This window comes from Peromyscus maniculatus, chromosome 11 (genome assembly GCF_049852395.1).
Source record: "Peromyscus maniculatus bairdii isolate BWxNUB_F1_BW_parent chromosome 11, HU_Pman_BW_mat_3.1, whole genome shotgun sequence".
NCBI classification, from domain to species: Eukaryota; Metazoa; Chordata; class Mammalia; order Rodentia; family Cricetidae; genus Peromyscus; species Peromyscus maniculatus.
In genome coordinates this window covers 97,584,619-97,600,278 of record NC_134862.1, presented here as the reverse complement: position 1 = coordinate 97,600,278, position 15,660 = coordinate 97,584,619, and the positions used below count along the sequence as shown (strand labels likewise).

General features: G+C 42.8%; 1 protein-coding gene across 1 annotated transcript in view; it reads right to left on the bottom strand.

The window, feature by feature from the left end:
* LOC102928770 (usherin) overlaps positions 1 to 15,660 on the bottom strand; it is a 418,898-nt gene that overhangs the window by 230,983 nt on the left and 172,255 nt on the right. The window contains exons 18-19 of the mRNA XM_076548181.1: positions 10,735 to 10,885; positions 10,007 to 10,149 (exon numbers count right to left, since the gene is read on the bottom strand). Coding sequence (XP_076404296.1) covers positions 10,007 to 10,149; positions 10,735 to 10,885 — 294 coding nt within the window. The remainder of the gene's footprint in view (positions 1 to 10,006; positions 10,150 to 10,734; positions 10,886 to 15,660) is intronic.

The window sequence follows — 15,660 nt, the reverse complement described above, 5'->3', positions numbered from 1 at the left end:
TTTCTGACAGCTAATAATAAAAGAGCCAAATGCAAGAAGACCAATTGAGTAGAGAGAAGGGAATATTCATGCCGCGGTAATGAAGATGGTACCATGGTGTACCCCAAACAGCTGTGCAGAAGATGAGCTGCGGACTTGCACAGGGTCAACTCCCAGCTTCCTGACAAGCGACTGGGAAGGGAAACTCCGAGGCTGTGTGCCGGGCTTTAAGGAAGAAGCAGCAGCCTTCTAGCAACTGTCAAAGTGGAAAAGGCCGGGTTGCAGTCTGCAGGGGAGAGAACCTCTACTGAGGACCTTCTGGTCCCCATTCTCCTGAGACCAGGGTGAGTGGAGGTCAGGAGGAATGGCTGGCCTGGAGAACTAGGGCAGAGGATGAGGTGAACCGCAGTGGGTGCTTCCTTGAACAGTCTGGGGTTGCAAATAAAATGTGCTGTGCCAACCTGAGAAGCAGGAAAGATCCACAGTGTAAATGTCTAACAGTCAGAAATGCAGCCATCCATTCAGAAAAGGCTGCACCTGGATTAACACGGGTGTGGCCCCTCAGCTCTGCACACAGTGCTCTTTTCCTGAACGACACTGGCTGCTCTTCCCGACCAGATTCTTATTTCATTAACCTGAGAAAACTGGTTTTTCAAAATGAGTGAGATAACATGATTAAAAGAATCTATGTAGAGTTTTAGTGTTCTAGAATATTTCTGATAGGTAGGTGTATGTGTGTGTGTGTGTGTGTGTGTGTGTGTGTGTGTGTGTGTGTGTATGACAATCTATTGAAAATGATCACAGAAACACCTGCCTTGGTAAACAGCAGTTTTCAGGTGTGAAGTTAAGATTGGAGGGTCTTAACCCTGGCTGTTCAATACACACATGTGGTGGTTACCAAGAGATCATCTTACAAAGTCCACTGAGAACTTTCAAACATGGATAGTCTGTTTTTTTAAAGAATGAAAATACTTAAAAAGTTTTGAGAACATTCCACGGACAGCATAATTTAAGTGGCAGAACGGAGAGATGACTGTTGCCATGGGATCTGGTACAGACAGGCTCTTAGTGAAGACAATCCACAGCAGTGAGGCAACTGTGATAACAATACTTATTAATCCTGAAATAAATGTGAGGAAGGCTAGAAGGGCCTGGATTGCTTACCACTTTGATGTGTGGTTTTCATCTGAAGGGTGTAAAGAATATTGCAATTGGAGACTAAGTTTGCAAGAGCTGCCTGCTTTATGTACTCAAAGGGGATTCAAGAGAGCAGGAGAGAAATTGAGGCCAGATGGACCCAATTATCTGTTATTCAGTCCATCATTTTAAAGAAATTTCTGTTGCTAGCATAGCTTAGACAAATTCAATGTAAAGATTATAAAATAAGAAAGAAATATAATAAAGTAGTAGTTGCTCTCACTAATTTTGAAAATGCAAGAATTTGGGTTAGTGACCTATGCAGTGGGAAACAAGGCTTATAGGTCAAACATGCAGAGCCTTTTGTTTTTAAGATTGGAAAAGTAATTATGGAACTTTTGTGGCTGCAGAGATGGCTCAGCAGTTAAGAGTGCCGGCTGCTCTTGCAGAGGACCTGAATTCAGTTACCAGCTCCCACATGGAAGCTCACAACCATCTGTAACTTCAGTACCAAGGGATCCAACACACGATCTGGCCTCCATGGAAACCAGCATGCATGTAGTGCGCAGACATCCATGATGCAAACACCGGCACATAAAGAAAAAGAAAGTGGGCCGTCTGCTCTCAGGTCTCTGTTGTCTATAGAATAGACAAGCACGTTACCATGAGAGATTGGAAACAGGGCAGCATCCAGCCCTCATATTCAGAGCATCTGGGGAAGAGACCTTGAGCAGTAGAAACAAAATGACCCTGCAGCACACCTGAAATGTATAGTTCGTATTTCTTCATTAATGAAAACGTTATTACTGATATTAGTGCTTTTGCTAAAATTTCTTCCCAGGGGAAGTCCAAGCAATGTCTACCCTTCTTAAGGACCCAACAACAAACGAAGGCACAGTTCTGTCAAAACTCACTCCAGGGAGCAATGAATTTATTGGGCTTCTTTACAAAGCGAGGTGAAGGGTTACTTACAGGGCTGTACATCCTGCTCCCACAACAGGCTGGAGCTGGAAAGCCTTCACCAAGCATGGACAAAGGCATCCCACAGCTGCAGAGATGGAGCCTCCCTCTATCAGTCTCCCCAAGCCTACATGCTCTAGTCCCTCCCCTAAGCCATGTGCAATTAAGGCAGAGCTGCTTACACGTAGGAGTGGCTGGATACTCAGGTGAGGGTTTTGTGACCCACTCCCCTATTCCTCCATAAGGAGATGTGACAGTCACTAAGCCTAGCTAGACAACTCCTTTGAAATGGGGCACAGCTGAACTGGCCGCAATGGACAGTCATTTGCAAGCATAATTCAACCCAAATTTAAAATAGTTTCACTTTACATAGCTCCCTCTTAAGGACACTGGCTAAGGCTTCACGTTCTAAAATACAGTAATCATAAAAAAATCTTTGCTGTGCAAAATTTTTAAATTTAAGCACCCAAGGACACACTTTCTCATAATAAATAGGTTGAGCAGTCTTATCCTCGACTGTCTCCACCAGCTCCTTGAACGTCCTGCTGAGCTTTCCCTTCCTTTCCCTTTCTTGTCACTCAGGGTTTGCTTCTAACTTGCCAGGGTAAGAACAGGGAAAGGGGTTCCGTTCGCCTTTCTCTCCCTATGGAGTCTTCTCACTCACCTTTACATAGTGCAAGGTTTTGTTTGGAACCTCTGTCGTTAAAACATTCTCTAACACGGCAAGAAGGTAACGCCAAGCCAGCCAGAGGCCTGGCCCTGGCCACAGAAAAGACTAAAGGTCATGCTCCACTTTTCCCCTCCCACTTTGCCCTTTGCTCTCCCCTCCTCCTCCTCCAGACATCCCAGAAGCCCCTCCCCACTGCTCAGGTGTTGGGGGACACTTCCCCTTTCCCTCTTTCTCTAGACCAGTTGCCATGAAGCAAATCTGAAGTGATACTAAAAGAAACACCAAATATACACCACCCCTATGTATTCTCATTGTTTCCATCATGCAGGATTTCCCAGCACCTTGTTTTGAAGTAATTGCCCTTACCCTCATGGGTGTCTCAGCTGTATGGACGCCTGACTGGTTTTCTGTGTTTTACACCAGCGAGTCAGCAGAAGCCTCCAAGGAACAGCGATGTCTCAACCACCTTCTCTCTCTCTCTCTCTCTCTCTCTCTCTCTCTCTCTCTCTCTCTCTCTCTCTCTCTCCCCCCCCCGTGTGTGTGTGTGTGTGTGTGTGTGTGTGTGTGTGTGTGTGTGTGTGTGTGTGTATACATGTGCATACAGACAAGAATTTGTTTGGTTGAGCTTTCATGAACCTTAATCAATGCAGGGGCCCCCTGTGAGTGGCACCATTCCCTGGGTAGGTGGTCCTGGGCTATATAAAACAGTTAGTTAATGTGGTGGTCTGAGTAGGAATGGCCCCCATAGGTTCATGTACTTGAATGCTTACTCACCCGGGTGGCACTGTTTGAAAGGATTAGTAAGGGTAGGAAGTACAGCCCTGTTGAAGGAAGTGCGTTACTGGATGGGGGTCAGCTTTGAGGTTTTAAAAGCCCATGCCAGGCCCAGTCTCTCTGTCTGCTGCCTAACTATTACTCCAGCTCCGTGTGTGCTGCCATGCTCCCCACCATGGTGATAATGGACTTGGAAACTGCAAGCAAGCCCAGTATTATTATTATTATTATTATTATTATTATTATTATTATTAATTATGATGATGATGATGATTTTAAATAAGAGTTTCCTTGGTCATGGCGTCTCTTCACAGCAATAGAACAGTGACTGAGAGAGAAGTTGGTACCCAGGTCTGGGATGGTGTTGTGACCATACAACCTTCTGGAGGAATATGGAAGACTTTGGGACTTTGGATTAGAAAAGCAGGTGGACACTTTAGGTGGGGCGTAATGGGCCATCATGTAGGAGCGTGGAAGACAGTGCTGAGGATGCTGTGGACTGTGGGGGCCTAACTAAAGAAGTTTTAGAAAGAAAGAATTTTAGGAAGTGGCCTAGAGACTGTTCTTGTGATATTTTGACAAAGAATGTGGCTGCTTTTTGCTCTTGTTCTAAAAATCTGCCTGAAGCTAAGTTGAAGAGTTTTGGATTAATGGCATTGGCAGAGATTTCAAGACAGCCTAGTATCAACTGTGTCCTGGGGTTATTAGTGAGCACTCTTACACAGATCTATAGTGAAAAGGAGCAAGGTAGACAAAGCAAAATACAAAATGTACAGTTTGAGGAGAAAAGGAACACCAGGAAGTGTAATGGAGCCAAGTCCTGTACTCAGGGAGATAAAAAGTTTGAAGAAAAGCTTGATGCTAAATGGAATAAAGGAAGTGGTGACCTCAGGGCAAGACCCCACCCAGCTAAGCTTCCAATTTGTGAAGAGGAATTAAAGGAAAGCTTAAGCAGTGAAGGAAAACATCAAAATAGAAAGCTGATGCAAATGTAATTGAACAAGGGAATCAAATTCCAGCCCCATCAAACAGAAAAACTTGGCAGTTTGGGCCATGTAGTTCTGGCTTTAGAGTCACAAGAAAGGAGTGTGGAATCTTCCTCTGTGAGTAAAGAGAGCTGCTGAGGCCAGGCATGTGTCAAGAGTATCCTTGCATGGAGACCCAGAGAGACCATTGCATGAAGCTATGAAGGTGAAGCCTGGATTGCCTTGGAGAACCCAAGATGTTAGAGATGCCAGAGTCATGGGGCCTGTGAAGAAGAGTGGCTAGCAGAGTGAGGAAACAGCCCAAGAAAGAGAAGTGTGTTGCAGTGAACAAAGCTGAAATGAGTTAGAGATCTGAAGAGCACTTGGACATCAGACATGGAGATGCAGAATTTGGAGTTTGCCCAGCCGGTTTTCAGCCCAGTATTTCCACACTATGCTCACTTCCTCCCGTTTGGAATGGTAATGTATATTCTGTGCCATTGTATTTTGGAAATATGTGATCTCCTCTTTGATTTTGAGTTTATAGTTAAGAGAGTGCCATGAGTTTTATAAGCTTTTCAACTTTGGGATTTTAAACAATGTTGAGACTGTTAGAGACCAAGGACTTTTGAGATTGGATTAAATGGAGTTTGCATTATGATGTGACCAAGAGGTGGAATGTGGTGATTCATTAAGAGTGACCCCAGAGGCTCATATATTTGAATGCTTCATCACTAGGAAGTGGAACTATTTGAAAAGAATAGAAGGATTAGGAGGTATGGCCTTGCTGGAGGAAGTGTGTCACTGGGGTTGGCCTTTGAAACCTCAATCTGTCTACTGTCTATGGATCAGGACATAGCTCTCAGCACTACTCCAGTGCCATGCATGCTGCCAGGCTCCCCACCATGATGATAATGGACTAACCTTCTGATACTGTACAGAAGCCCCCAATGAAATGCTTTCTTTTGTAAGAGTTGCCTTGGTCATGGTCTCTCTTCACAGCAACAGAACAGTGACTAAGACAGCTAAGCACTCACCTGCAAGTGAACCAGAAACTAAGCCAGGAAGCAGCAATCTGGTAGCAAGATAATGAACAAATATGAAAAAATATCTATGTAAACCCTCAGAAAAAACTGCTTAGATTCCAAAATGTTATTTAATAATGCCACTTAAATTTATGCCTAAATATATAAGTGTGTGCTATGGCAGAGGGTGCTGGAGGGAAGGCTCAGCAGTTAAGGGTACATACACACTGTTCTTTCAGAGAACCTCAGCTCAGTTCTCAGCACCCAGATTGGGTGGTCCTAACTGCATGTGACCTAACTCCAGGAGAAATCCTGTACCTTGTGGGCACCTGTACTCACTTGCAAATATTCCCCTATATATATATACATAATTAAAAATAAATCTGTAAAGGTATATAAGTATGAAATTTTAAATCTCAGGTTTGGGGTAATGGTCATTTTTTTTTTTAATGTCTGATCATTAAATCATTTGGGGTTTTGTTTTGAGGTTAGCAATGGTTTTTAAGAAACAATTTCAATTTCATTAGTTGATATCATCATTGTGTATGGATATAATTTTGTCAAACTGACCAACAAAATAACTAAACATTTCAGTCTAAATATAACTAAATATTTCTATCTCCTCACCTGGAAAATCTTTACTAAAAGCAGATTTTCTGACTCTCCCTGCCTTTGAGTTTTTCTTTAATGGTGAAATAGGTGAACTCATATTTTTCATGGTGCTGGACTGTAGGCGGAAAAGCCCATCTGCTAACATATTTAAACTGAAGTTCATAGAACCCTGCCGCAAACTACAATTTTTACCTTCATATAGTCAACATAAAACAGCTGTCAGTGTATGAGAGCTGTAGAGTAACTGTAGTCCCAAGGGGGCACCATCTGTATGGGTTAGAAAATATCAACATTTTGGGGTGGAGAGATGGCTTCCTTCTCAAGCCCAGGAACCTGAGTTTGATGCTCAATCTCACATAATAAAATCTGGATATGGTACCATGTGTTTATCATCTCAGTGCCAAGCAGCAGGGACAGGGGAGGATCCCTGGCCATGAACCTAGCCTACTTGGTAAGTTCCAGACTATCATAAAAAAGGGTAGATAGCATTGCCCTAGGAATGACACTCAACCTCTGACCTCCGCATTGTATGCAACACACACACACACACACACACACACACACACACACACACACACACTCACAGACATACACATTCACACACACACCCATACAAATGCTCACTAACACACAGATTCTCTCTCTCTCTCTCTCTCTCTCTCTCTCTCTCTCTCTCTCTCTCTCTCTCTCTCACACACACACACACACACACACACACATACACACACACACACAAATAAAATGACTAGAAAATATTTTCAACTGCGAGGTGTCTTCATTCCATCACTATATTAAGTATACTCAACTGAGTCTAATGTAGTCACTACCTAGTTTTGCAAGCTGTAGACATGCCAGCTGCCTGGCCTACCACTAGCACATTGAAAAAATATTTGTATGTTGTTTATATTTATCTGGCCGTGAATGCATCAACACTACACTGACCAAGTTGGCTGCCACAAACTTCTTTTATTAGCACAGTTTTAACAGGATTTAAGATATTCATAGAAAGGGTGCATTATTATTATTATTTGGCACTTACACCCTAGATTTTTAAAAAATGCATGGAACTGGATATTGGTGGCACTCTGATGTAAATGACAAATTATTTGAAAAAAAAATGCATTTAAATGCCTCACAGGTTTTGTACAGGAGAACTTCTCTTCACACTCTAAAATTGACTTTTGAGGAAGAAATTCATTACTGCTTACATTTCTCTGGTTTCAGATTTTTCACAGGCAAAGGTTGCTAACCCTGTTTAACCAGAGGCTCAAAGAGACATGCTCCCCAAAGCTATGGTTTCTACATTCATTCCCATATGGCACACAGTCATGAAAATACAAGAGATGTGTGGTCACTATAGCATCATAGTTATTTCTAGTTTAATAATTCCAAAAGTTTCAGCCATTCTGTAAAAGCCTCCCCCTTACATTTGGACCACATGCTCCTAGGTCTAACATAATCTCTATGAGGAAGGTCACTTCTTATGTAGGTTTCTCTTTCTGGTTTCACAGTCCTGCCATGGTTTGATGAATATCATTGCCTCAAAATATCACATGAAAAATACTGCCATGGGTGGCCTACCTGTACAACAGGTGGTTTTATGTCTGTGACTAAGGGGAAGAGGCTCCTGTTGTTGGCAGGGAATTCAAATATGGGCACGAGATGACTTCTCAGTTTCATTCCATAAGATGATATGGGAAACATCTCCACTGATAGCTACCCTAGCAAACAGGAGGAGCCAAGGTTGACGTGTGATTCTGGCATGGATCTGTCAACATGGGTAGCTTTATAAGCCATGCTTTGCAGCCTTGACAGAAAAACTGCTTGTGCCCAGTGCCAATCATTCAGCCTTTGTCAACTCAATTGCACATCCTTTTAGAGATAGTATCCATCTCTACTGACATCCAAAATATATAGCCTACTGTCACCATGTCCCAGGGCTGAGTGTACACTGGGAACTTGCCTTGCAGGGGCCCATGACTACCTTCCAGCTCTTTGCTAATGTGTGTGACTTAGTGTATATGCGAAGTGAGGAAGGGACTTTCCATTCATCTCACAGCAAGTGTTTCAACAGCAATGATGGCTGGTGTTCCGAGCTGACACCTGTTAGATAATCAAATACTACTTGTTCTTAGGGAAAGTGAACAATGTAGCACTAACTCCACATGTTACCAAGATGCCAGGGTCTCTGCATAAAAATTCTAACCACCTGTAATCTACATGATTAGTCTTATAATAAGAGGTAATAGGAGACCAATTTGATCAACAATGCGTGCTGTACTGATGGGCAATGTGCAGCAATTTTGAGTTGTTTCTGTTCTACTTTCCTACCTGTAGACAGCATGGCATGACCACCCACTATTCAGTAAGGACTGTGGCCAGATTGCTGCTGAGGAGAAGATGCCCCACAAAGGGCAATCCTTTTACCCTTCTACCTACTTGGCACTCAATTGAGCCATTACCTCTGCAGAGGTTATTTTTACTTAACCTTTATTGAGTGACATCAAGCATGGTATTTTTTTAAGGAGATTAAACATCTATCTTAATTTTTTAAATGTCTCTTGAAAAAAAATCTATTTTGAATGTGAGCTTTCCAGTCCATAAACCTGAATACCACTGGTGACTACAGTGTCTGATTTCCCAAGGTGTGTGCAATGCTCTACCTGAAGGTTATACATCAATGATTTCTGAACCATGGCTTCATTTTTCCTCTGCACTGGCGATATCTGGAGCGACACTTGGGACAAAAACATTTGGTACAACCATGTAAATTATCTAACTTGCTTCCCAGAGTAATTAAAAATTGGAGGGAATGGGGGAAGTATTTATATTGTTCAGAATGGCATTTTTAAAAAACAGAGTGAACTTTAAAGACTAAAAATTGTTTTGATTCAGCCACATTTTATGTCTTATCACTAAGTACTTAAAGTCATTATGGCTATTACAAAATAAAATAATCTACTTAATACAAAACTTGTATTGTTTTAAACGTTCTACCTTTGTAGTGATGGCTAGCTGTTTTGAAGGTCACGCCTGTGCTTGTTGGCTATAAAACCAGAATGGCAAATGTGCACTGAACAACAACTCCTTAGAAGTCTGTGATTAGAAGACTTGACAGGATTAACCCCCAAAGCTCATTGTGCAAAAATAGTATCTGCCTTTCCCTTGTCATTTGATTTCATTTCCAACTTTACTAAAACCAGACAAGAAAATGATACCTCTGTCTTAATATGTTTGCTTTTGTAGATATAGTTAATTTAAAACCAAATGTTATAGCCACATGTTTCTTTCTTCAATGTAACTGATTACAATTTTTCTTTTCAATGGAAAAAAAAGTAAAAATGTCTTTGTTAGTTGAATAAGGCAATTGAATCTAGCTTTATTTTCCATAACCCACCAGGCTCCACCCTTCTAGTCTGGAGGTTCCATTGTGTGCATGTATCAAAGCAGGGTAATGCCTGCTTCCAGCAGTAAGTGGAGCAACATTCTCACGCTACAGTTCAACATTCACCACTGCCCGCCTTCCAGAAGATCCCTAAAGCATGGCACACTTGGCCAAGGTGCAGAAGGCCACAACCTTTCCTTTTTTAGTATATCTCGTATCTTGAAGGACAGACCACTGCCATGCCATAACTGACTGTGGCATTTCCTTCTTTCTGTCTCTGGGCCAAACCCTCCATCCTTCTGGGTCTACAGTTTTCTTCCTTCTGTAGAGACTGATCACAGTTGAACTGACCACCACACTCCCCTCTTACCCTGGAGGAGATATGGCAACTCTCTGACAAGAAAGTCGGAGGGGCTTATTTCCTTGTTTTGAGAAACATAAGGCCGTTGAGGATCCCTGTTGCAGCTGACGTTTGACTTTGGGTAGCTGGCCTACTTACCATCCTCTGCGGTCATGAGTGGAGTCCAAGTGCTGTGTGTGCTGCCAAAGCCATTGGTGGCAATCAACCGAAACCTGTACACCATGAACGGCTGGAGACCACTCACTTCATAGCTTAACGATGCAGAAGGATTGAGAAATAACCTATGTGGGAAAGAAATGCCCGTTAGGAAGGTTTAGACATTCACATAAATAAAAGAAACAAAAGATCAGTGGAATCATGCTGCAAAAAAGTGTTTAGAGATACCAACATAGATTTAAGTTATATTATTTTAGGCCATCACATTATATCTACTTCAGAATAATTAAGCCGTTGGGAGAGAATTTGTTCTCTTGCATTTGTAGAAGACACAAAATCTGGTTGCAAGGACAGTGGGTGCTGTGAGGTCATTACAGGGCAGCTGGAAAAGGTTCTTCACAGATCAGCCCAGTTTATCAGTTCCAGTGTGTGACACTTGTATTCCTGCCAGGCTTAAGGAATGTGAGAAAATCTTGCTTTCCATGCTCTATAAACAAACACTAGATTTTTTTTTTTTTTTGGAAAGCAAATGTGTTTCCACTAAATTGTTTGCTCATGTTTTACTTTGTTTGAACTTTAAAAAGATACCCAAATTTTGTTGCAAATAAGAACCGACCTATTCTTCAGTTCTCATTTTCATGAGAACATTTAAAACGTGCAGACATTGTCTAAGTCAGCCCATAGGAAGAGGCACTAGGTAGAATGCTCACTCTAGAAAGCTGTGGGTGGAGGGGCCGGGCCTCATCTGGAGCTGGTACGTGAGAGAGCCCGGAGCGTTGTTGCGAGCTGGTGTAGACCAGACAACCTGAAGACTGGTTGGAGTGGCAGATGCAAGCCTGGGAGACAGCAGACCATCTGGAGCTGTCGGGAAACACAGATGAATTAGAGCAGAGAAAACTGTGGGGGACATATGCTGGGTGGGGCGGAAATGTTCCGCACACTGGAAAACTGTTCCTCAGGATCAACAGCGACGTTAAACACGGTCCATTTAATTTAACATTTTCGTTCCTGAAGCGCTGTGCTTCCTCCCTGATTGTCTCCACAATGACGTCAGCGCTTCAGTCTTAAAAAGCAGGCCCCAAGGTTCAGGACGGATGAGGCCTGGGCCATGTCCACACGTGCTTCTGTCTGTCTAATTGAAAGCATAGAGGGAAGCTGGTGCAGCAGACACCGAGTACCTTTAATTTAACCCTTTTCTAAGCAGACTGGGCGCTGAAGCCGTCTGGGTCTTAGTCCTCCTGTTCACCCCTGGTCCCCGTAGCTGTAACCACCACCACTAACGGGATACAGAGGATTTCGTTCCTTCCCTTCCGAGGGATAAGGAGTTGGCTAATGTGCAAATCTGTAATGACGACACATTCTGGTCTTGAGTCTTCCCAAGAAAATAAGAAGACTGAACTCCTTCCTTAGAGTGTCCCCACAGTCGGAAAGACCTCCACACTGCTCTGTTCTCACTCAAACACGGTCACATATCACCAATCGAGAGAATCCAATGGAAAGTTTCTGTGGGGCACAGCAGGAATGAGTAAAAATAAAGCCTTTTCTCTAAAAAAAAAAAAGGAAAAAAAAAGATAGCATTATTATGATTATTTAATTTTCCCAACAATTAGAATTTGAATGACTTGATCATATTATTTGCTCCAAAACTTTTTCCAAACTCAAAAGCAGATTAAACAGAGCTCTGAGGCCTCAGGAAGATCATCCAATGACTCAGAGCCTATGTTTTCCTATCTTTAATTCAGGAATATCCCCCCCCTCCCCCCGCATAGCTTCAAAAATCACAATATATATCAACAGAGTACCTTACTTTTGATTCTAGGAATTATTATTATTTATTATTATTATCATCATTGTCATTGTTGTCTCATCATCATCATCATCATCATCACTGTTATCACTGCATTTGAGCTAAACTTCCCTTAGCTTAAATTAATTACAACTATAATATTATTTATTAATTCATGTTTTTTTAATGTTGTTTACTAACTTTGTAGTAATATAATGTTATTACTATAATGAAAACAAATGAAGTATCAGGGTCCACTGTCAACATTAAGAAAATATATATATATATATATATGGCCTTGTAATGTATGTGGATTTTATGTGCTCTACGTTGTGGGAGACCCTGTCTGTGAACATGAGGCTAATGAATGGGCAATGATGAGAAGGGAAGAATTAGATTACATGTTTCATCAATCTTCAGTAAGGGCTTTGAGTTCATCAATAATTCATTCACTTGTTCAATACACATTTATGGAGGCTCTGCTCTGTGTTAAGTAGGGTTCTTCCCATGGAGAGAAAGCAGCACTGAGTGAAACAGTCACCACTCTTGTGGAGCTTATGTGTAAGTGGAGAGATTAGGTAATAAAAAGATGTAGTAGGACGGGATACTAGATGATGAGAAGCCTAGAGAATCAAACTCTAAAAAAAAAAAAAAAAAAAGCCTACAGAACAGGAGGTCGGTGAGGTAGCTTAGTGGGGAAAGATGCTTGCTGCTGAGCCTGATGACCTGAGCCTGAAGGAAAGAACTGACTCCTGTAAGTTGTCCTCTGACCTCCAGGTACGTGGGCCTCCTGCCACCTGATACATAAGTGACCATAAAACAAAACAAAGGCAGCGTAAGAGATGAATGCATATTGGAATGCATGGAGTATGCAACTTCACTTATTTCATAACCTTTTAGAGTAGGTAGGAAGCTAATAGGAAGGACACGTAATTAGGTGATATTTGAGTGGAGACCTTAAGGGAATGTGGGAGGCAGCCCTGAGGATGTCTGTGAAGAGCAATGTCGTCGGAGAACAGAGGGAAGCCTGAGAGCAGCGAAAGCTCTGACTGTATTAACAGAAGAGCTGAAAGGCCAGTGTGGTTGGAGCAGTGGGCAGGGACTAGGCAAGGACTTCCCTCTGAGTGACATTCAAAGTCCCAGGAAGGGCTCAGGATCTCCACCCAAATGGGGCAACATGTTTGGTAAAGACAATGGAACAGTATGATTAAAAACTTAAAAGGACCACTATGTGGGAACAGGGACAGGGGACAGGAGTAGAGATATAGGCATCTCGGGTGATTATGGCTTTTGTTTCAGCAGTAATGATGAAGGTGTGGAGACACTTTGCCACCCAGTTAGGAGTGTGTTGTTAGTAGAATATAAGGTCGTCAAGGGCAATGCTACTATTTTCAGCCTGGACAACTGAATGACTGGTAACATCATTCCCAAGCTGAGAGGTACTGAGGGGGCCACAGGGAATGGGGGAGTGATGCAGATCTGTGATACATGGGTAAAAATGATAGATCAATGGAGACATGGCGTTTTAGGCTGAGACGTGTGAAATTAACTAATGACTGAGAGCAGAGACGGCAAGTCCCAAAGAGAGCTATAACCTGAGCCCAGGGATCCACCCATAATCTGGGTTCAGGAAGTGGTAGAAAAACTAAGAGAAGGTTCAGACCAGGTGCCTAGGAAGGAATGTTCAAAGGAGAAGAGCAGGGCCAATCACCTGTACCAAGTGTGCTGGTGACTATGGACCAGCAGTGAAACTGCACTTGGTGATCAGAGCTGTAGGGTGGCACTGCCAGGAAGGGACGCAGGGCAGAGTACTCATGACACACTGCTGCAAGGCGGCTGAGGAAAGAAGGGGATGGGGCATGAGCAGAGAAAGTGAGCTTTGACAACTATGTCGAGGGAGTTCATTCTAAAGGGAAGTAGAACACAGAACAGCAACTAGGAAACTTCCTGACACCAAGGCAAGGTCTGTGAAAGATGTGGAAGCGTGGCATCCCAGGGGCACAGGTGATGGTCAAATTTTCAGCTTGACAGAATTAGAGTCACCTGGCAGATGGGCTTCTGAGTATGTGTGTGGGCAGTGATTTTGATTAGGCTAATGGTACGGGAGCATACCCCTTCATTGTAGGCAGGGCTGTAGACAGGGATCTTGGACTGTACAAAAGGGAGAGCTAGCATCCATTCACTGCTGTCTGGTTTTGAGCTGTGGATGAGATGTGGCCAGCACTTTCAAGCCTTGGCTACCTTGACTTCCCCACCATGGTGGACTGTGCCTTGAACCATGATCCAATATACAGCCTTACTTCCTTAAGTTGCACTTGTCAGGATGTTGCCTCACAGCAACAGGAAAAGGAACCAAGCTTGATTATTGCAAGAGTACACTTAAAAGACTGTAGAGGGTAGCGAGAGGTACACAGTGACCCTAGAGAAGAGAAGAGAGTTGCCAGAACAAGGGTCTTGTGTGGGGACAGAAAGACATGCCGGTACACACGTACACCATGTACACGAGTAGCCAGCCGGGGCTAACAGTTGAGGAATAGAGCAGGGATACAAACACGTGGGGTAGAAATGGATGCACACACTGGGATGCAGGGAAGTGGCTCAGCTAGTGATGGGTGATGGTGAGTACCACCCTCTCCATGTGGAGTTCCTCTTCTCACTGAGCAAGTCAAAAGCAAAGGCTTCAGGTGATACCAAAAAGAGAGGGTGCACTGGACATCTGAGGAAAGGGGGAGCAGAAGGAAGTCATTCTCTCTCTTAGTGAGAGCTTCCTATGGCTTAGAAACACAGGGAGATGACTGTCTGAGACACACAGTACAAGAACAGCTTCAAATCTTTGGGTGGAAAGACAGACTTCATTGCTAAGGGCTTTTGACTTGAAATTTTATCTGAGACCACAAGTAGTTTAAATAATTTTTTTTTCTTACTCAATACATATTTTCCAGTCAATTTTCAACAAGTGCACACATGCAAATGGATGCTATAGAAATGGACAGAAATTAAAATTTAAGAGACACACCAGGTGTAACATAACATCATAACCCTTATTTATAATTTTTACCTTATTCTTTTATATTGAGGGGTATACCATTTATTGAATTGTGGAGGAATATTTGTTTGAAGTCATCAACATGGAAAAAAAAGACAGGTTTAACATGCACACTAAAATTCCTGACTGCATGAAAACTACAATACTATGCGACTTTGAAAGGAGTGCTCCGAACAGTCCCCCATAATGCCAGTGTCAGCCAGTCTCTCCTGCTCAGCGAGGAAACACCACGCTCATCGATTCTCTCACACTTCAATTATACAGAACGGCAACCCATTTGCCAGGACATGGCCATCTTCGGTGATTTCTGCACGACTCTCCCTCCCGCAAGCCTTCTGTCTCTCTGCTTAGCCCCTTTTACCCCGGGCCCATTTCCTCAGAGGCTCCTTCACATGAAAGCAGGAGCTGGGAGTGGGTCATAACTCCAAGCCTGGTTTCTAACAGGAGGGCCCTGTATCTATCTGCTTGATATATTGTCCCCACGATGCCATGTTGCTCACAAAGCTTCTCTCAAGTTTCATATGACCCTCACGGGGCAAACACGCCACAGACAGCCTCCTGAATCAACGCACTCTTCCCAGTAAATACTAATTCTACATGGCAATCGGATAAAACAGCTACCCCCAGCCATAAATCCACAGGAAGGGAGTTTTTAATAAAATTTCAAATTCAACCTTCTTTTGAAGGCAAAAAAGAGAACACAGCAGGCCATAAATATATCACATACTGAACGAGTAAAGATGGTATAATTTTGAATACATGATTTTATTAAGCTTTAAAAATAATAGACTTTTGGACCTAGCC